At 40.9% G+C, this 22,146-nt stretch overlaps 1 protein-coding gene across 1 annotated transcript; it reads right to left on the reverse strand.

Annotated features, from left to right (window-relative positions):
* Positions 1–1,762: 1,762 nt before the first annotated feature.
* On the reverse strand, positions 1,763–21,231 carry LOC149318720 (lysosomal acid lipase/cholesteryl ester hydrolase-like). The gene is made up of 9 exons (XM_089510342.1): positions 21,184–21,231; positions 18,996–19,113; positions 14,733–14,931; positions 11,548–11,657; positions 9,206–9,342; positions 8,023–8,169; positions 6,374–6,445; positions 5,267–5,332; positions 1,763–1,996 (listed from the first exon to the last, which is right to left on the reverse strand). Exons 1-9 carry the CDS (start codon positions 21,190–21,192, stop codon positions 1,763–1,765), a joined length of 1,092 nt encoding a protein of 363 aa, XP_089366468.1. The 5' UTR covers positions 21,193–21,231.
* Positions 21,232–22,146: the final 915 nt, after the last annotated feature.

Genomic DNA, 22,146 nt, shown 5'->3' on the forward strand with positions numbered 1-22,146 from the left:
AATAGTAGTATGGAATTCCTTAGACTTGCTCTCAGGGCTTTGGGACACAGGGGCTGGTAAAAGTTTGCTAGCACTTGAGGCTTGCTAGGTACATTCAGACAATGTCTCAGGATTCAGGGGTGGTGATTCAGAAAGACACTCCTCAGTACTACAGAAAGATGGGACTAGAGGACTGCACACAGGCAGGGCATCCTAGGTTAGGTATATGGGGGAGGTCTCAAGGGGACTCCGATTTTTCAAAATAACGTAATCATTTCAGTTCAATTTGAATAACAAAAGACCACAGAGACTCTGTGTATTATTCAGTTTTAGGTCCAGGATTGGGTAGGTTACCTTCTCTAGATGAGGATGAACTTCCCCTGAAGAAATGGGAGCATAATTGGGGACTACCCCTAGACTTATCTTTGCACTGGAAACCCATGTTTTGAACAAAACAGACAGCTCCTAAAAAACCCGGGTGGGCGCTGGGGAAACCGCACAACATGGCCCCACTCTGGCTTTTTTCCAGCACAGAAAGAAGCATCAAAATGCCGCTCCTTTTTGCACCAGAGGATGGGTTGCTTTTCCATCGCCGCCATGGCTTTTTGGTGCTCCTGCAGTGTGCAGCATATGAATGCCACACCACCAGAGCACCACAACACTACCCACTGTCTGGGTGGGTGGGTGGCATGACACTAGCTTGGGGGCAGCTTCAGGGTGTGCATCATCTAAATTATAAAAACGTCTTCATGTGACCAGACATAAATCAATATGAGGAACAAGTGCACAAGTAGAAACGCCACTTGTGCTAGTGCAACTACATGATGGGAGTCCTGTGTGGCCTTCATTGGGGAGAGGGCGGGGTTACAGTTTTTATGCAAAAACATTGTGCTATGCAAATATTTTTCTTTTCTTGGCAAAAGTGTCTCCCAAAGTGAAAAATATTGCACCTTTGACCATTGCCTTGACATGGTGTCTTGGTGAACAATAGCAAGTACATTTCTATACTGCTTATCAGTAACCCTTAGGGGGTTACAATGTGTAAGCTAATTGCCCACAACAAGTACTTATTTTGGTGACCTCAGAAGGATGCCATGCTAAGTAGATCCTGAGTCCCTGGCTGGTATTGAACTCACAACCTTGTGGCTTGTGAGTGGCTGCAGTACAGGCATTTAACCATTGCACCACCAAGGGGATGAGTTAGTTGAGCCACCCTTTTACAACAAGGACAGGAAAAACTGTGATTTTTATTTCCATTGCTAAGTCTCAGTACCAATAAAGAAATCAGGTGAAAAGAGTATTGGATCAAGTGTGGAGCAGGTTTAGGCTATTGGGACGAAGAAGAGAGTATATTGCAGTAGGGCGACCAATGAACTTTTCCCCCCTCCCCAAAAAAACACACATGCACACACACAGGTATGATGGTAATGGTGGAAGCCTGATGATGTTTTGATAAAGTCTTTCAAAAACAGTGTACACCTATTGACTTAACACTCGACATTGGCTGGAATGGTGTGGCTAGAATGGTGTTTCCTGGTAGTACAGACAGAATAGAGAGGATAACTTGGGAATCAGCATAGTAGGCCATGTATAACAAAAGTATAGGCCAACAAATCATGAATAAAGGCAAATCCTGATTTCAGTGCACATACTAATTATAAATGTTAGGAGTTCCTCCCATGTCCAGAACATCTAAAATAGTGTAAATTTGAATGTCCATTAATGTGAATTTAAATGTCCATTAATTTATTATTGAATACATAATTACTTCCTCATATTATATTTATTTAAACTTCTGCATCAGACCAAGCACATCACTGTATAAACATTCTGGAGCATCAATGCCCCAGATAAAATCCAGATGTTGCCAACTGGGAATATTTTTATAGAAAACTAAATTAGAGATTCGAGGAAGCAAACTTTCAACATCTGTTTGGCGTTCAATTATGTCATTCCCACCACTCCACACAGCTGTTGGCACAGTCATATCTTCTATTTTATAAAATGGTGGTGAGGTCTGTGGAAGAAAAGAGAAGGAACGTGAGAACAAGTTTCACTAATGATTTTATATGCTTTCTTCCCCAACCCCACACACTCTGACATTTGCAGTATCTTCAGAACTCTTGGATATGCAATCTGACACCACAAAAATAATCCCTTGACAATGTTCCTTTTCAAAAACTCTCTCATTTTCTCAAACTTTCTACATAGACTGGACAAAGGTCAAGCTTTTAAAACCTACTTTGTTACAAGAAATCCAAGATCCACCAAGTAGAGACACAAGCTAAAGAAATGCTCTAGGAATTAAAGAATATTCTTAGCTCAATAACTGGATTTGAATACCGGAAATGAACTGACATTCCTTCCATAAAAAAATCTACTCCTGGTTTCTAACTGTTCAAGTTTAAATATTTAACTCAGAAAGGGCCCTCACACCCTCTATATAATAAAGCAAATGTTTGAAAGGATCAATATAGTTAGGTAGGGAGCATGCAACTCAGAAATAGGAATGACTACCGTATTTTCCGGTGTATAAGACGACTTTTTAGCCCAGGAAAATCTTCCCCAAAGTCGGGGGTCGTCTTGTATGCTGGGGAAAAAAAAGGCCAAACCAGCCGGCTGGGTCCTAAAGAGAGCCCTCAGCGGCAAAGCCTTCTCCCGAAGGCAAAGGAGCCACGTGGTGCATCCTCCTCCATTCCTTCCCTTTCCTTCCTCCCCTTTCTTCTTTCATCTCCCTTCCTTCCTTCCTTCCTTCCTTCCTTCCTTCCTTCTTTCCGTCCTTCCTCCTTTCCTTTCCTTTCCTTCCTACCTTTCCTTTCCTCCCTTCTTCCTTCCCTTCACTTCCTAGGTTTTTCTCTCTTTCTCCACTACTTTTCCCTTCCTTCCTTCCTTCCTTCCTTCCTTCCTTCCTTCCTTCTTTCCTTCTTTCCTTCCTTCCTTCCTTCCTTCCTTCCTTCCTCCTTTCCTTTCCTTTCCTTTCCTTCCTACCTTTCCTTTCCTCCCTTCTTCCTTCCCTTCACTTCCTAGGTTTCTCTCTCTTTCTCCACTACTTTTCCCTTCCTTCCTTCCTTCCCTCCCTCCCTCCCTCCTTCACTTTTTCTTCCTTTTCTTCTCTTCCTTCCTTCCTTGCTGCCTCCTCTCCCTTCCCCTCCTGTCCTCCTTTTCCCGGTCGCCCAGGGGGAAAGCGGTGGCATTCCTCTCTGGGGAGGGGCGGCAGGAGGTCTTTCTACCTTTCCTCCAGAGGCTCAGTCCTTCTCAAGAGAAGGAGCAGAGGGTTTCCCGCACTCTGCTTCTGCTTCTCCTCTTCCCTTCTCTTGTGAAGGATGGAGCCTTGTTGGGGGAAAGAGAGAGCTCCCCAGTCAGTTGGGAAGGAGGAAGCAAGGACCCACTTTTTGTTGCCAGGCTGGAGACTATAGTCCAAAACACACTGCAGCAATAATCCAATCTGAGACTGCTGGCTCAGTGCTAGGGAATTCTGGGAAATGTAGTTTTGTGAAAGATTGAGCCTTCTCTGTCAGAGAGCTCTGGTGCCACAATAAACTCCAGTTCCCAGGATTCCCTAGCACTAGGCCAGGGCAGTTAAAGTCCTCTCAAACTGGACTATTGCTGCCCTGTGTTTTGGACCTTTGTTTCTTTTCTTTGGCTAACTGGAGAGAAAAAGAAAAACTCCTCCTCTTGGTGCCCAGAGAAACTAGCCAGGCTGCTCCTTAGGAGTCTGTCTGGAGGCTTTTTCCAGGCTTCCCGCTTTCTTTCTTTCTTCTTTCTTTCTTTCTTTCTTTCTCACATGCCTCTCACGGTGTATCTACATTGTAGAAGTAGAATGCACCATCCACTTTAATTGTCATCCACTTTAATTGCCACACAGAAGCATAGGATTTGTAGTTTTTATAAGTTTTATAAAACTACAAATCCTAGGATTCCAATAGGAGCCACTTGAACTGCTACAGCTCCATCCATACAGAATCCCTGGGATTTGTAGTTTGGAGCAGCCCCCCCCCCCCCCACATTCTTTGGGTAGAGAAGGCAAAAGACCTTATAAAACTACAAATCCTAGGATTCCAATAGGATGGAGCAGCGGCTCTTAAAGTGGCTTCAAACTGCATTAATTCTACAGTGTAGATGCACCAAGAGGAAGGGCGGGAAGAGTTGTCGAGGCAAGTGAAATAATGTTGTGTATGCTGTTATTTCAGAAGTGGAACACACTCTTTCCTCGAAGTGTACTGGAGTCTCCTTCTTTGGAGGTCTTTAAGCAGAGGCTGGATGGCCATCTGTTGGGGATGCTTTGATTGTGATTTGCTGCATGGCAGAATGGGGTTGGACTAGATGGCCCTTGGGGTCTCTTCCAACTCTACGGACATTATCAGAAGGCCAAGCCAGCTGGTTGGGTCCTAAAGAGAGTCCATGGTTGCAAGGCCTTCTCCGAGGCGGAGGACATGCCTCGCGGCTCCTCTGCCTCGGGAGAAGGCAGCCAGCTAGCTGGGCCCTTTCTCTTTCTCCTCCTCTTCCCCTCTTCTTTTTCTTCTTCTTCTCCTCCCCTTCTTCTTTTTCTTCCCCTCTTCCTCTTCTTCTTTCTCCTCCTCCTCCTCCTCCTCTTCTTCCCTTCTTCTTTTTCTCCTCCTCCTCCTCCTCCTCTTAATCTTCTGCTTTCTCCTCCTCCTCTTCTTCTTCCCCTCTTCTTTTTCTCCTCCTCCTCCTCTACTTTTTCTTCCCCTCTTACTCTTATTCTTTCTCCACCTCCTCCTCTTCTCCCCCTCTTCCTCCTCCGCTTCTTCTTTCCTCTTCCTCCTCCTCCTTTTCTTTTTATCCTCTTTTTCCTATTCTTCTTCTTTCTCCTCCTTTTCTTCTTTCTCCTTCTCCTTTTTTCTCCTCCCCCCTCTTTCTTTTCTGCCGCTGCTGCTGTTGTTGTTGTTGTCGTGTGCCTTCAGCTCCTTTCTGACTTATCGTGGAAGAGAGCGGTGGTCTTATACAGTGAGTATATCCCAAATACTCTATTTTAAGTTGTAAAGTTGGGGGTCGTCTTATACGCCCAGTCGTCTTATATGCCGGAATATACGGTATATTGAGTGAATAAATGACACAAAATGAAGAATGCTTGCATTTCCACAGAAGTTATAATTTCAGTAAATGTTTTGTATTTATTTGAAGTCATCTCAACTTTTCATACTTTCCAAAGGAATCAAGTAAGATGGCAAAAAGGACAAAACAGCACATACCGTTTCTTTGAACCTGTAGACAAAATCAGTCATTTGGATACTCAACAATTCAGTTACAATTTCTTTTTCCTTACCATGTTGTATATTGCTTTGTTTTTTGCTCCATAGTCAAAATATTTAAATTCATTTGACTTGACAACCTAAGAGGTATGGAAAGAGTCATGTTCAATTTGAAGTTGAGTGACTTTTCAAAATAGGAGTTTTGAAATGTTTGTAAATCACAAGTAATTTCCAAATGTAAAGGTTTAGCAAACTTTTCCCCATGGTAAATGTGGAATGTGGAAGCTACTAATCTTAAAAGTCTTTTAAAAGTCTTTTAAAAGTCATTTCTGGATTCTTATTATCTCTATGACTCTATGAGGGCTTGAGTTTCCAAACACAATGCACACCTTCCTCTTTCATATGTACAGAAACCACCCCTATGGTAATGCCAGACTTGAGTATGTAAGTTCTGACATTAGTCAAGGTGTTTACTCTAGTTGAGCCCAGCCTTAAATATTATTCATTAAAATAGTTTCTATGTCTTATATAGCATTACTCCACAATTTATTCCTTTAAGTAAAAGACAAGAATAATGATGTGGTTAAAGCCTTTGCCAGCAGAGCCATTGGTAAAGAAAGCTGGGAGCTGCAATTCAACAATATATGGATAAGGACATTATTTTCAACTTTAATATTCATTTTCTTTAAATGAGAATTGAGCTTTATAAATGATGTAAATGAGGAGTCTCACTACGACAACATGAAAACTCAAAAATCAGGAATGTAAGAGGGTAGTATTACAAGGTGAGCCAGTGTGGTGTAGTAGTTTGAGTGCTGGACTAAGACTGGAGGACTTGCTCAATCATGAAAATCCACTGAGTCACTCTCTCTCAGCAAGTCACAGTTTCTCAGCCTCAGAGGAAGGCAAAGGCAAAGCCCCCTGAACAAATCTTGCCAAGAAAACCCCCTGATAGGCTTGCCTTAGGGTTGTCATAAGTCGGAAAAATCTTGAAGGTGCACAACCATTTAAAAAGCACAACAGCTCTTTTTGTAGGAATAAAATATTGAAAAAACAAATCTCTGCATGGTAATTTTCAAAACAACACACAAAACTTATAACACGCAAACACCAGAGCTGGTAAAAGGTGAAATGTTGACTCCTGAGTCTGGAAATGCTGGAAAATATTTGTTAACCTCTACCTGACTCCAATGGATCATTGTTTTTACAGAAGTATAATCAGGATAGATTCCAACATACACATCTGCCCGACTCTGTAAAAGAAGAAAGAGCAGGAAAGAAAAAAACTGCTTAAGAATTTAGGAATGAATGCATGAATGTATTTATTTTACAATAGATTATAACAATCAAAATGATGGCTAGCATCCTGTTGGGTAAATTACTATGACATAAGTTCGATTTGTCCCTTTGCAACTCGCTTTTTTGGTTGTTACAAATCCAGAATTTTCTGAACTGGCTGTACAACAGCCAAAACATCCCATCTACCTTTTCTCAGCTACAGGCTCCCTTTCCTGTTCAGTGGAGAGCAGAAGAAGCAGCAGACAAGCATCCAGCTATTTTCCTATGGTGGAAGACGAAGCAAGGACCTCATCTTCAGGGATCTTGGATGTAACCCCCAAGGTCTATGTGGATGTCGTTGCTGCTGTCCACCAACCAGGAAATGGCCAAGCGAGGGGGGGTTGCAGGTGAGAAAATGTGGGGTTTCAGAGGGGTTGACTATCATAGCTATGTCTTAAAGTCTTGTAGTTATGTCTCCCAGTGCAGGGTCTTGGCCAATGTAACATGTATACACTTCAGTTTAGCATGGGAGGTGTGCCTACAGGCTTCTTGTGCATCTCTGTTCCACACTGTGGCCAGAACTGAACCATTAGAATTACTTCTTCTGTGTGGCTGCAACACAGGCTGCATGCGCACTGCAGAAATAATGACACCATTTTAACTGCCATGGCTCAATGGTACGGAATTGTGAGATTTGAAGTTTCATGAGATATTTAGCCTTCCCAGTCAGAAAGCAATGGTGCCTCAGCAAACTATTAATCCAAAGATTCCATTGGATAGAGCCATGGCATTTTAAGCATTGTCAAACTGTGTTATTTCTGCAGTGTAAAAGCAGCCACAGAAGCAGAGTGACTATTTGTTCCACCTAACTAATTGTATTTTACTAAGCTGGAGGAAGATCAAAAGTTTTACAAACATAACAGACTAGTCATAATGAAGTTATTATGGTTTGGATAAAGATATAGTCATCATGAAAGTGTGTTTATTTCACTGAGCCTATTTGAAGCATGAATGACACTAGATCCAACCTGATGCATCTTTTGTTTGATATAACAAGAAGAGAAAGAAGAAATAAATTGTATCTCATGTTAGAAGTGTAACAACACTTAGCACTGAAGAGTGAAGAATAACTCTTAGCACTGATGACTCTTAGCGCTCTCTCCAGCCTCACATCTTTTTTCCAGTCTCATAAATACTATACTACAAATACATACTATGTTACTTGTATTCCAAAAATCCAAAATATACCAAAATTTCTCTCTCACTCTGTGTGTGTGTGTGTTTATCCCAACTCCAAACCACTTCTGGTCCCAAGCATTTCAGAGAAGGGAAACTCAACTTATACTAGATTTGCCGCTTCCTTAGTATGGAACTAATTTATCTAATAGAAGGAACTTGATTTTGAAGAAGGAAAATATTTGACCCAGGAGAGTTGTAGCAAGGTATTGTGTCTCTGTGACAAGTAAAGCACAGTTGATGTGTCTTTCTTTTGTTGTGATGTATATCTGTATGGTGGTTTTACAAAATAAATGAAAATATGAAGTCCACATACCGCATTTAGGTTTTTCATATTAAATCCTGCACCAATGAAAAAGGCTTGGAGGCAAAGCTTGTCTATAACGGGATAGCTGCACAATTTGGCATGCGAGTGTTTCTGTTTGTTGTTAGCAACGCTGAATTCTTTATTGCCCCATATAGACTGCAAACAAACAAACAAACAAAAAAGTGCAGAAAATTGTGAATCTGTTTACCAAAAACCTGTGATGTTTCAGATATTACTGGACTCCAAGTATCTTCATCTCCATCCATCATGCTCAATAATGAGAAATGAAGGGAGTAATAGGGGCATATTATGATTGCATCCAAGGATTAATTCATTTCATTTTGTTTATTGGCTGAGATCCTACATCATACAAGATGGATGTGTAGCTCTGCCCAAGCAGTTCCACTCAGCTACTAACTATTGGACTTGCACATGCTCACTTTGGAGGTTGGGCTAGGATGTGGGCCTCCCAAGCAGTCATGGGCAAACACCTGTCACCCTCCTAGATCCAGTGAATATGCTAAAGATACAGGAGTGGGACAGCTACTCTTTTCTCCTGGATGCTCCCAAGGGTCCCCATACATTACACTGGCCACTATGTAATTGGTTTCTCATCCAGGCACTGAGCAGACCATATATGACCTCCTTAGCATCAGCAAGATTTTTTTTTATGACCAGAAATTATCCCTTGAAATTTAATCCCAGAAGAAGAACTAGATGCTTCCCCATCTGTATTAAGCAACATGAAGTGGGTGTGGGTGAAAAGGCTTTGATCAACCTCAGGAGGCCTCTGAGGCCTTTGATGTTCTCAAGAACATCCCTGATGCAAGAAATTGTATTGAGGGCACAATAAATCATTACAAAATTTTTAGAAAGTTTAATTAATCCAGTGCAGTGAGAGGGAGAACTTTAAAAGTGCCACCAGAATTTGTGAACCCTATCGCTAAAATAGGTTCAGAAACTTGGATAACACCTTTAAAAGTTAAGAGTAAAAACCGAAGCAGATTCACTGTCTCTGACATTGGCACCACCAGGGCTAACCGTTCACTTAATCCATTTTTAGTTCATTCATTTTAGTTCAGTGGATGGTAGAAAGGATTGCTCAATTCTAATGCCATATATGAAAAATACATTAAATTAATTTATCAAAAAAATACATACAATAATTTAGTAATACATAAGTAATACCTACTTTTATGAGTCTTTCAGGAAGATTCAAAAGTATGGCAGTAAGCCCCTTGATGCCCACCAGTGTGTAGCTAGGGGCAAAGCAAAGGAGGATCTTGATTTTTGGGGCCATCTGTGGCAGGACTGAAAATGTAATTAAACCTGTAGAAAACAAAACACTTCAAATAGAGTAGCTGTAGAGAAAAATGTGTGGACATGTGCATTCGGGATTAATATTTCCATTGGCCTTTGGGTCTTGACTCTAAACTCTTTTTATGTTTGTTAGGTTTTGGGTGAAAGCCTGCATGGTGTAGTGGTTTGAGCATTGGACTAGGACTCCAGAGACCAGGGTCTGAATCCTGGCTCAGCTATGTAAACCTATTGGGTGATCTTGGCCAAGGCACATCTTCTCATCCTCAGAGGATGGCAATGACAAACCCCCTCTGAAGAAACTTGTCAAGAAAATCCCATGATAGGTTCATTTTAGCATTGCCATAAGTCATAAACGACTTGAAGGCACATAACAACAATCATTTGGGTAACAGAATTAAATACAATAAATGGTATTACTGGTGCTACGTATATGTATTGGCTTGTGTATCTTAGACTTCCATCCACTGAAACCTTTCCTTTGAATTTAAGAACCCTAGATGTCTTAAATTAGGAGTCAACCTTGCACTTGGGCAAGAAGGGACAATTGTGGCTCTGCATGTATTTTTGGACTACAGTTCCCATAATCTTGCTCTACTGTTTATGTTGGCTATGAATGACAGGAGATGCAAATGAAATACAACATCCGGAGGAGTTCAGTTATCAGCCCTACATTAGAGTTTTGAAGACAGTCATGTGGGCTATGCAGAAAGGAGTGATTCCATTCCTGCTTGGCAGCCATCTAATCCAACCAAGGCTCAGATGGGGATGATTTATGACTATGAAACTAATTCTGAACTGCACGGTGAACAGGGCTGGGCTCTTAGGTCAGCATAAACAATAGAGCAAGATTATGGGAACTGTAGTCCAAAAGGCTTGGACAGCAAGCTTGCCAGTTCTATGCCATGGAAAAGGGAGACATTCATCATCAAAAAAGAGGAGTCAGATTTGCATAAAAGTTGTAGGTGATTAGATATTTATACCTACTCATACATGCAAATTCAGACAACCATTATAATTCAATTATAATTTACATAGATGCACAATATTCCTCCCCATAGTGAAAAAGACAGGTGTGATGGGTGACTTGTGTGACTGCCTCAGTCTGCTGTCTGGTGACACCAACTGATGGCTTACCACAATATGGCCTACTGCAAACATTTGAAGTCCTTTTCTAGGAAGAATTTTGTACCTATCCTACAGAAATTTTTCTGGATTATAACCCAGCAAAACAGAACAAAATTTAACAAAACATTCATTCTCTGAAGATGCCAGCCACGGATGCTGGCGAAACGTCAGGAAGAAAGTTTTCTGGAACATGGCCACATAACCCCCAAAACCCACAAAAAACTATAACAAAGCAAATAAATACACCACCCTTTTTCAGGAAATCCCCAGACTGTAGAAGTCTTGAACAAAATTCTCTGCATGTCTTTTTCTGAAAACTAGTAGTCCTGATCCACCCAATTCTGCAAAGATTTGTTATTGACTGGCAGAGCACTTTTTTAAAAATAAGCTTTTTAAAGGAATGTGGCCAAACCTCCCTGCCCCTTTTGTATAGATTTTGGGAGGCATAATCTCCCCCTTTAATGGGCCATTACATATAAACATTCCCTCCAATTCCATGAGAGAGAGGGGAAAGTTGTCAGTTTGAAGCATCATGAGCAAACTGAAGTTGAACAAGGTTTTCCCTGAACTGATCCAAGCTGAATTGAGATGTTTTCAAGTGTAACAATCTTGTGGCCAGTACTTTCAACGGGTTTCTTATCTGGCTTTTGTGTTGACATTTTGCAGTGATTAGTGGAGTAGTAAAATTTTATTCGGTCACTGACCAATACAAAAATTGACAATATAACAATTACACAGTACAGTTATTAAAAATTGTCTATACAATTTCAGATACAATTTCAGATCAGCTGTAAACATTTCAGCTTTCGTCAGCAACCAGTTGAGGGCGTAATTTACATACAATATAGCAACATTTTGCCACCTTGTGAAGAACGTTTGGTTTTCGGTTATATGATTAGTGGAAATATTCAAAACCCTAATGAGAGCATACCTTCCATACTGAACATTTTGACAAGACAAACTCTATCAAGATGCGCAGGGGTGGCCTTTGCTATAGCCCTGAGGCTGGTCCACTGCAACCTCCCTAGCTAGTCCTAATAGCTAAAGATAAAAGAGTAAATACATGTTATTTTATTCATCTTATCTTACCCAGTGAACATCCTTGGGAATGACCAACAACATATAATGCTTCTTGTTGAGTCTTCTGAAGGATAAAGTTTATAGTTGCTGGCACATCATAAATTGCCATTTCATGAAAACTGTAACACATGTAGACAGAAGAGATGAAAATTTGCCCATCTATATTTTAATATAGCAGTATATGGACTGGAGCCACCCGCAACTTGCTGCCATCATGTTGTTGGACTACAACTCCCATATTTTCTAGACAACATGGTAATATAAATCTGAACAGGAGAAAGTGTAGAGGTGATTGCCTAAGGAGGTGAACTGAAACTTAGTAGTGAATCCTGAGAAGGAAGTGAAGGGTAATAGCCACTGGCAAGTGCAGCAAATGCTAGCTAAACCTATTATCCAAAAGGCCTTAAGGACCGCCTCTCTCCATACAATCCGCCCCGCACACTCAGAACATCTGGGCAGCAGCTATTGAGGGTCCCGGGGGCAAGGTTAGCCTCCACCTCAAGGACCTTTTCCATCTCGGCCCCATCCCTCTGGAACACGCTGCCCATAGAGCTCCGCTCGGCCACCTCCCTGGCCCAGTTTAAGAAGGAGCTTAAAACCTTCTTATTTTTATTAGCATTCCTGGATACTGGTCCTGGTTAGCTTCCCCCTCTGGCAGCAGTGGTCGGCTGGCCAGAAATTGGTTTTAATGTAATTTTAATGATTATAGCTGTTATTATTTATTGTGCTGTGATTGTATTTGTATTGGTAATATGCTGTACACCGCCCTGATCATGGGAAGGGCGGTATAGAAATAAAAAATTTATTATTTATTATTTCTATGTCTGGGAATCATTTTTATATTTTAAAAGAAATAATGCATCCCATATTTTATAAAGTTAAAGATGTCAATCTCACTGACATAAACAAGAACATTATAGATATTGTTGCCCACACCACAGACCTAAAACAGTTACAGCTCTGGTTTCCATGTTATGTTTTCTGACCCCGGTTCCTAACCCATTGTTTGTTTTTGCTTGATTGCTTTGATCTTATTATTTTGTACAGTATCAGAGAATTTGCATATTTTGAGACCAATTTTGTACATTTCTTTAAATGCACAATTTAAAACTGTGGTAATTGTTGCCTTCTTGCATGACATGTTAAAAAGCAGTAGCATTTGGCTGGCTTTTTGTGTGTCTTTGGATCAATCAGCCTGTCCAGCCAGAATCGAAAAAGATGCCAGTTTTGCACAGAATTTTCATACAAATTTGGAAAAATAAAACAAGATGGTGGGGAATGCTCAGTGTCTCTCTTTTGCAATGGAGGCAAAAACTTCAACAAGGTGTGCCACCATGCCAAGGTAGACTGTGTTGGTCAAAATGCCATAAACTGCAAAATTTTAGAATATGTTTTTTAAAGCATAAATTGTTTTCCCCCACCTTTTGCTATCCCTTGTTCATTGTTTTCTTAACATTTTAATTTTGTTCAAAACATAGCAAACGGTGTTCATAGTGAGCTTTTGGTTTAGTTCAACAGTTACTTAGAACCATTATGTAAGTTAACGGTCTGTTTATGTGAAGACAAGATCTCTGCCTTTGCTGGCCTTTTCCCATCTCCCAGCCTTCCACCAGTGTCCATCCGTGAGCCATCAAATGTGGCTCCGTGGCAAGTTTCCAGGAAAGAAAGAAGCAGGTGTTGCCAATGGACATAAATATAGTACCAGTCCTTGGCACATTAGGTGGGAAATGCCAGTCTCTCCCATCAGGATGCCTGAGAAACACTGCTCTAGTCAAAGCCACAGATAATCAGAGAATTGTAAAATCATAGATTTGGAAGGGGCATCATAGGCTATAATGTCCAACACCCCCCCACCCCCCCAGTGTAGAAAATTTAGTTAGAGCATCACCAGCAGGTAGTATCTCCACAGTTTTGCCCTCGAGATGTTGCTGGGAATTGAAGTCAAGCATCGTCCTCATTGGCTTTCTTGGCTATAGCTTGGGACTGGAAGTCCAACACTATGTGGAGGGCCACTCTTTGACCACCATTGTCTAGGACAAATTTTTAAGCCTTGGACACCGTGGCCTAGGGCAAACCTTTAGAGCTCAGGCAACTGGATTGGCACTCCCTGAATTTATGAGGGTCTGCTCCCCCACTTCCATGACTACTGGTGCTAAATTTGCTGCTGTGATACTAGTGAAAATACCATTTCCCCCAGTCTTTAAGATATGAAGTGTCTTTGTTAAAAAGTGGAACTACATTTCTCATAGTGTTTATCTTGTTTTCAAGGAAATTAGTGGCAAGAGTTTGCTGGAATTGTGACAGTAGCAACACATTTGGTAATGCCAGTGGTAGACCACAGGAAGTTGGCTGGGAATTGAGTGGCCCTCTAAAACAGCTGATGCATATATTAGAACTAAGATGCCCACCTATGGCCCAATAGACTGGGTTAAAATTCTGCTATGAAGAAAACTATGGAAAACTAGCATCTGCCTTTTATTCTCTCTCTCTCCCTGTGAGCATTTTTCCTTACAGTAACCTTTCAATACAATTTTGAAACCAGGAAGGCGTCTCTGCAGAAGAAAATGTAGGAATTTTAAATGTTCATTTCTTCTTTGAATAAGTATTAGCAGACTCTCAAAGCCCATTTCCAGGTCTAGGCAAGGCCAAAGGCTTGTAAATTTTACTGACATTTCTATTATAGACTACACCGTCTCAAACATATATAAATGAATATTTTCAATGGAGCTTATCACTTAGCATTTTAAGCCAGGATGGAGGAGGGAATTATTTCACACTAAATCACCACCGAATCACCAGCCGCCATCAGCCTGTGTCCCAGCTGCACTCTGCCAGTACTTTTTAGAAGTTGGAAAGCTTTTCAACTCCTAAAAAGTACTGGCAGAGCATGGCTTGGACATGGCTGGGACCTGGGCTGATGGCAGCCAGAGGTTCAAAGGTGATTTAGTGTGCAATACTCCCCACCTCCATCCCGCATCCCAACTCCAACTCAGGAGGCTGGAGCCTGTTTAAAATGCGGAGTGATAAGCTCCTATGTTAGTTTATAATTCATATGAAATTTTATCACCCATTCTTAATTTGAAAAAAAAAAAAAGAATGAAGTGTGAAGTGTGACAATTAAAGTGATATCAAACTGCTATAATTGTACAGTGCGGAACTGCCCAGCTAAGCTACAGATTTCCACAAGACCTTACCTGAAATTCCAGAATTCTTCTTGATCAATCGTAAGGTTCTGATGCTTTCGAGACCATGTGGTCCCCCTGTTATTTAAAATCCAGACATCATAGCCAGCATCTGCTAGAACAAATCCCAAGCTATTGTTGGGAAGATTGGAAATAAATTCTCTGGTTTCAATCACCAGACCGCATAAGAGTAGTGCAACTGGCTTTGGTCCTGAAACCAAGGAGAACATTAATCAGTGGATGGACATTCAGGATAGTGAATTTTACAGTGCTCAGATGGAGCATCCAAGCCTTCCACTCTGACTGTATAAGGCTGATCCTGTTTGGACAGAAGCCATTGTCTGCTGTCAAAGAAACAATGTAATTTTTCTTGGACAGACCTAACTATTTGTAGCGGATACTGGTGCACTAAAACTCAATGGTAGGGTTAGTCATTCTTGAATATATAATAAGTCCTGGCTTAGAGCTGACAAACTTTTAAATAATTCTTCCAACACCATGATGATGATGATGATGATATTTTTCCTGGAGAGGGTCTTAGTAAATGTATAATAATATGGGAATTTCAAGCATTAGAACCATTTTTCTCTACATTATTTCATAGCCATTTCTTGATTTATGGAATAATGGCCTCTAGCTGGAGTGAGTATATCATTTTTATTTTTTATTTTTTTGCCTTTGCTATCTAGGCAAACAATTCACATTCTGTGAAGGGTGAACATACATGTTAGAGTTTGTGTAACAAAGATATTAGGAAATGAGTGACAGAACTTAATTGAACAGACTACTAATAGATTAGATTATTAGACCCATGCTTTAGAGCAGCCATCCCCAACTAAGCAATTTCCAGATGTCATTGCATACTACCATCAGACTGTAGTATTTGTAATCCAAAATGTCTGGGAAATGTCTGGCCAGGGGATGAAATTTAAAACTACAGAAAGAGCACTTTCAAAGGAGTCAGTGACCCAGTACAGACGGGCCTCGTGACACGTCTTGATGATGTGCTAGGGTTGCCTCGGAGCGTCTCTTACAGATGCCTTGCAACCCTAGCACGTCTTCCGTACGTCAAAATGGTGGTGCCCTGTATAGCTGGGCGCCGCCATTTTGACATGACGGATGCCTAGTGTCTGCACGTCGCAGCACCATAATGACATCGTGAGTGCACCATTGGCACACTGTGGCGTCATTATGGAGCTGCAAAAGAACCTGCTTTTTGCAGGTTCTTTTTGCTCCTCAAGGAAGCCGCACAGTTTGTCTGCTGCAGCTTCCTTGTGGAGCAAACCAGGGCGCCGACAGACCGCCCTTTTGGGGCAGTCTGTACCAGGCCAATAATAACATGTGCCACTAGGGGGGAAAAGTGTCAGTCAAATAAGCCACACTCTATAAATCCCACAGTTGCCTTTAAAATTGCTTAATTAACAATTTATCAAGAATACAGTGAATTACATACAAGCTTGCCTAGCATTAACAATAACAAACTCCCCAGGTTTTAGGTCGGTATCAATAAATTCTTTTTTAAACCAACTTTGTGTGCACTGACTTTTGAACAAAGTAACATATTCCACTAAACATGACCTTCATGTTAGACAGAAATATAGAAAGAAAATATCTAAAACTAATCCTGTATATGGTTACGGCCACGAGGATAGTGTTTGCAAAACATTGGAAGTCCACACAGACGCCAACTTTAGAGGAATGGCTGAAATATGTATTAGAGCTGAGAAATGTAGACAGAATTTCTAGAAACCTAAAAGAAGAGACTAATAATACGACCCATGAGGAATGGGAATTACTTACGGAGTATTGGAAAAGAGAAATAGAATTAATGTAAGTTAATAAAGCTGAAAAAACTTAATCTAAGTTGCAAAACGGACGGATGAAGATACAAAATCCACAGAAGCTCCAGGTTTGTTTGGTAGTGGTAGTCTATATAGAACTTGCAATGTTAGCAAGAAAGGCTTAACATGTGTAAGCAAGGTAATAAAGATGTATACAGATATAGGTATGGATAAGAGATGTATGGGAAAATTGTATAAATTGATCATATTTTTTGTAGAATTGGTTGATTTGGTGGATGCTTGTAATGAGAATGTTAAGCTTTAATAAAAAATTGCATTTTTTTTTAAAAGTAACATATTCCAATCTGTTCCCTTTCCCCCTCCATCTGGTTATCAGCCTCATACGCAGATGTACAGTCGGCCCTTCTTATACACTGATTTTTTTAATACACGGATTCAAGCATCCACGGTTTGAAAATGTTCCAAAAAAGTGTAAATTTCAAATATCAAACCTTGATTTTCCATTTTTATAAGGGACACCATTTTGCTATCTCATTATATTTAATGGGACTTGAGCATCCACGGATTTTGTTATACACGGGGGACCTTGGAACCAAACCCCAGCGTATAACAAGGGTCCACTGTATCTGTGGCACATCAGGTCAGTGTACTAAGACAGTAACTAAATCCTGCAAAGGCTTTTCTAGCCTGGGTGAAAAATGTGGTGATTCTAGTGTAAATAGTAGGCATGGAAACTCTTGCTAATTACCTTGTTACATGCAGAAAGCAAATAATTTCAAAAGCTTCCAAGACATTTTGTGCATTTTTCAAAAATATCTCATACCTTGGATATTTTTTACACAGTTTCATTCACACGAAATATATTTTACATCAAAACCATTTTTGCAAAGAAAGCAGTATATTTTGCACAACATTTCACTGGCTGGAATTCAATATCACACTTATAGATGCATAACCTGAAATTACACATCTGTAGCTAATCTATACTAATGATCCCTACATAGTCAATTGTGGCACTATTGCTACTCCCCCCCCACCCTCCCCCCGGACCTCAGATGCACTCAGAGAAGACTAGTTCTGGGGGTGTCCTACACTCATCTATTCTCTTCACCTGCAGGCTAGTTTCCTATGCCAAAATGGACTTGCCATTTCATTTCCATAAACAAAGGCTAGTTTCTAATGCCTTTGTTCACATATGACCATTGCTAAAACTGGAGCCATCACTTATTTATGTACATAAAGGATTTTGAATTTGAATTTATATTCTCTCACACCAATAGCATTTCACCAAATGCATCTGAGGAAGGGCCGGTACAGACAGGCCAAAATAAAGCTGTTTTGAGGCACATTGGAGGTTTGCTGTTTAAATGACATATGCATCTTAAGAGGCCAGAAGTTGCGCTAAAGCTGCACTCCAGTCCTTAAGAATGGAGCATGGCTTTGACATGGCTTCTGGCTTCTTAGGACACATGCATCATTTAAACAGCATACCTCCAAAGTGACCCAAAGCAGCTTTATTTTGGCCTGTCTGTACGGGCTCTTAAGTCTACGAAAGCTCATGCTACCAACTTCTTTCTTTCAGTTAGTCTCAAAGGTGCTACAAGATCTCTCCTCTGAATGCCTGCCTTGAGTTGGTAATGGGCTGGATGAGGGAAGAAAATCTCAAGTTGAATCCAGAGAAAATGGAGGTACTTGCGATAGGATCCTCAGGTCTGGGGAAGGAAATTTGTCAACCTGTCCTGGACGGGGTCACATTCCCCCTATAGGATGATGATCACAGTTTGGGAGTACTCTTGGATCCATCTTTACAGTTGTCATCTCAAGAAGATGCGACGGCCAGGAGTGCTTGGTACCAACTTCGGTTGATACGCCAACTGCGTCCCTACCTGGACTGAAAGGACCTTGAAGCAGTAGTACATGCTTGGGTAATCTCTCATCTTGACTTTTGTAATGCGCTCTACATGGGGCTACCCTTGTACCAAGTTCAGAAGCTTCAGTTAGTATAAAATATGGCAGCCAGATTGGTCACTGCTCCCCAAGGTTTGACCATATAACACCAATCTTAAAAGATCTTCACTGGCTACCAATTTGCTTCTGAGTGCAATACAAGGTGTTGGTCATTACCTTTAAAGCCCTACATGGCCTGGGCCCAAGTTACTTACGGGAACGCATCTCCCTATATAATCCACCCCACACTCTCAGAACAATGGGGGAGAATTTGCTGGAATTGAAAACAGCTAGACTAGCCTCAGCTTCCCAAAGAGTTTTTACTATAGCCACTCCAAGATTGTGGAATAGTATTCCAGAAGAGATCTGTCTTACTACCTCCTTGGAGACCTTTAAGAGGGCACTTAAGACGCATCTCTTCTGGCGAGCATACCCACCCAACCTTGTATAAAATATACAGCTCCACCTCTTTGAACAGGATTGGAATATCTTTATTCAAAGCCACAATATTGCATTCCAAAAATACCTGTCTTTACGGGGCTGTGTATACCATGAGGAATTCTGTATGCCTTCAGGTAATAACCATCTTTTGTCAAGATTTCATACTCTTCACTGGGGTATCCCCAGTAATGGAGAATTTCATTCTGCAACAATCACACAAGAAATCTGTGTCAGCAATTAGTTTCTAAGACATTTAGATGGAAGAGATTTAGAGAGCATCCAAATTACAAAAGAATTAACCCAGCTGTACTGAGGGCAGTATCCACCCATATTTGCATAAACTTAGCATCAACTGCACTTTTACATAGCACAGCAAGAATATAAAAAAAAATGTTCTTTCAAAATTTCTATTTTTCTTTCCAATGATCTGCTCTACCAGCAGATGGAACCATGACAAAGAAACAATCAGGGTAAAATATCTAGAATTTCAAAAGCACCCTTATTTCCTAAATCAGGAAAAGGGAGGCTTTGCCATCCCTAAATTTAAATGTGACATAGGCCTTTCAGTTAAGACAACGTCATTTCATGAGAAATTATGTGGTCTGATAGTTGAGTTACCATGGGTTCCCTAGCCTCAAATGGCAACTGTGGCGGGTTACAGGCCCCGCGGCCTAGAAAGGGGTGTCCTTGGGGCTTGAAGCTCCAAGGACACCCAGCGACGGTGGGGAGGAGGAGAAAGGGGCCGCTTGGCCCCTTTCTCCCTTGCGTCGCTGGCGCAGCCGTCTGAAGGCTGCGCCAGTGACGCAAACAGCAAAAGGAGCTCCGTTTTGGAGCTCCTTTTCGCGCTACAGAAAGGGCGCTCAATGCGCCCTCACGTGGCGCGACATCACGTCTGCGCCGCCTTGTTTGGAGGCGGCGCGTTCGTGACGTCGTCATGGCGGCCCCCGTGTGGAACGGGTGCCGCCATTTTGTACACGCTGAGCCCATACTAGAGTTGGGGGCGTCCAGAAGGGACGCCCCTTTCTATCCCTAGTATGTGCTGAGCACGTACTTTTAGGCGTATCTGTAACGCGCCTGTATTGGGCTGTTCTAATTTGGTACACAACTGAAAATCCTTTCAATACAGAAACTACATATTTGAAGACCTTTAAATAATTATTGCTCTTGTATGTCACGTTTCAGTGCCAGATTCATCTGATTCCTACTCCTGAGGAATTCCTGCCACCTTGTGCGGGCATGTAAATGTCTCAATATATGGCTCAAAGCAGCAAAGCCTGTTACACCCCTTGACAACACTGGCTCTTCAGCTTAGTAATGGAGATGAACACCACCTCCTACAATCGATCACAACTAGACAATCTTGTCAAGGGAAAACCTTTATCTTTACCTTTACCAAAACATATTTCATGCTGTCAATAAAGCATAAAAAGCTGGAGCAAAATGAAATTTTTCTTTTGAGTCTTCAGAAATTGTAAAGCAAATGTTTTGGGATGGTACTTGCAAGAAGGCGATGAAACACTAGCCTTTCTTTACAGCAGCATTTGTCAGATCCTGGGCTGGTGGTAGTGTTGGCAGGTTTTCAAAATAACAATAAGAGACAGTCAAAATTTGTTGCATGCCAGGTTAGCAATCATGAAGCAGCTATTAATAAGTTGTATTCTCCCAAAATAACAAATGGACATTTTGATTTCACTTAACTTAGCCATGTATTTTTCCTGTAAAATTAACACATTGTCAATATTTATACATTCTGCGAAGGAGATAATTCTGTTTTTATGAAAGGCCCACACCCCAAAATACTGGGAATTTTGAGTGTCTTCTTCAACCTATATAAAATGAAAAAACTTAGGGATACGTCCTTTATAATAAGGGGTATCTGCCAGTCCTATAAGAAACAAGCTTTCCAACTTTCAACTATCCCTTAGAATAAGGCACATGTGATAATCTTAGCCATCAGAGAAAGATCTCTTATGTGTGAAGGTAAAGGGGATATGAAATAAGAGACGAATTCTAATATTTAGAGAGATGTGTCAGGAGAGTAAGAAAACAACATAAAATAAAATGTCTACTCCAGACAATTTTGTCTAAATGGCAATAGGAAGTAAGAATTGAGTCAAAACAAATTCAGATTAATTGATTTGCATTAGTGACCGACCAGGCAGTCACAGTGATTCTGCTGGGAAAGCACCTGCTTCCAATATCTTAAAAGGAAAATTACATTATTTTGTCAGATTAACATAGTCAACTCTTCCCAAATGCATCAAGTAGCTTACAACATTCATAAATCCTTCAGGGTTCAAATGTCTCCTGATTATAAGTTCTTTTGAATCTGCATCTTGTGTTGTTAAGTATACTACTGCCAAAAGCAGGCACAGTTTGGTCCTGTGTTGAAAAAAGATAGAACAATATCAGTATTTCCAAAAGAAATTAAATTATAATGACTGAAAATAGAGTGTGAGCCATCCTCACAGCTTAGTCCATTAAACAATGTTGGTTTAGTTATGATGAATGCTACCTGAAAATAATAAAATCTCCTTTAAACCTCATTAATAAGTGCTAAAATTCTACCATTTTCAATGGGAGTGAAATATGACAAACTTTTACTCAATGGTGAGCAGATTAAAAATGTCAGCTTTTAAAATTCAAGACAAAAGATATATATCATTACTCACAAAAATATACATTGAATTAAAGATCTTTGCTTACCTGCTCCCATCCATTGAAAGCAACAAGATTGGAAATAGATGCTGCGAGCAACTGAAACATTTATAAACTGCACAAAGCTATATCCATTTCACCATGCAGGATTTCGCCATACAATATTATGCACCTTTCTGGAGCTTATGTAAAGGAGTTAGAAAGAGAGCTAGGAAAATAATTGAACAGCATCTTCATTACAAGTCAAGTTACAGGAACATGCCTAGAGGGAAGGCAAGCCTACAAACATTGTCCTAATGGATGCTTTTTGTTACTTCAGGTGGTACAGTTGGCCCTTTCCTTATGCGGGGGATCTGTTCTGGATGCCGCCGCATGAAGGAAAAATGTGTAAACTCAAGCCCCATTAAAAATAATGGGGCTAGTTCCTGCGGTACGCACCTGGCAGGAGAAGTCTTTCTGGCACGGCTTACAGTGTATGCTGGAAGCCTCATATGGCACACCCGCATATGACGCTGGCACACTGTATTTATCTACAGTTGCTCCTCCATCTGTCCAGACTTCAGATCCGCAACACTCAC

Source organism: Sceloporus occidentalis, unplaced genomic scaffold (genome assembly GCF_023333645.1).
Source record: "Sceloporus occidentalis isolate IW3139 unplaced genomic scaffold, rSceOcc1.0.p SCAF_2, whole genome shotgun sequence".
Lineage (NCBI taxonomy): Eukaryota > Metazoa > Chordata > Lepidosauria > Squamata > Phrynosomatidae > Sceloporus > Sceloporus occidentalis.

What these genes read in the sequence shown, in the direction of transcription:
- LOC149318720 (XM_089510342.1), bottom strand. An exon ending in ACACAGCCCCGTAAAGACAG is followed by an intron (nt 14,932 to 18,995) that starts GTATTTTTGGAA and finishes CCTTGGTTTCAG; the next exon opens with GACCAAAGCCAGTTGCACTA. An exon ending in ATATGAAAAACCTAAATGCG is followed by an intron (nt 6,446 to 8,022) that starts GTATGTGGACTT and finishes CTTCTTTTACAG; the next exon opens with AGTCGGGCAGATGTGTATGT.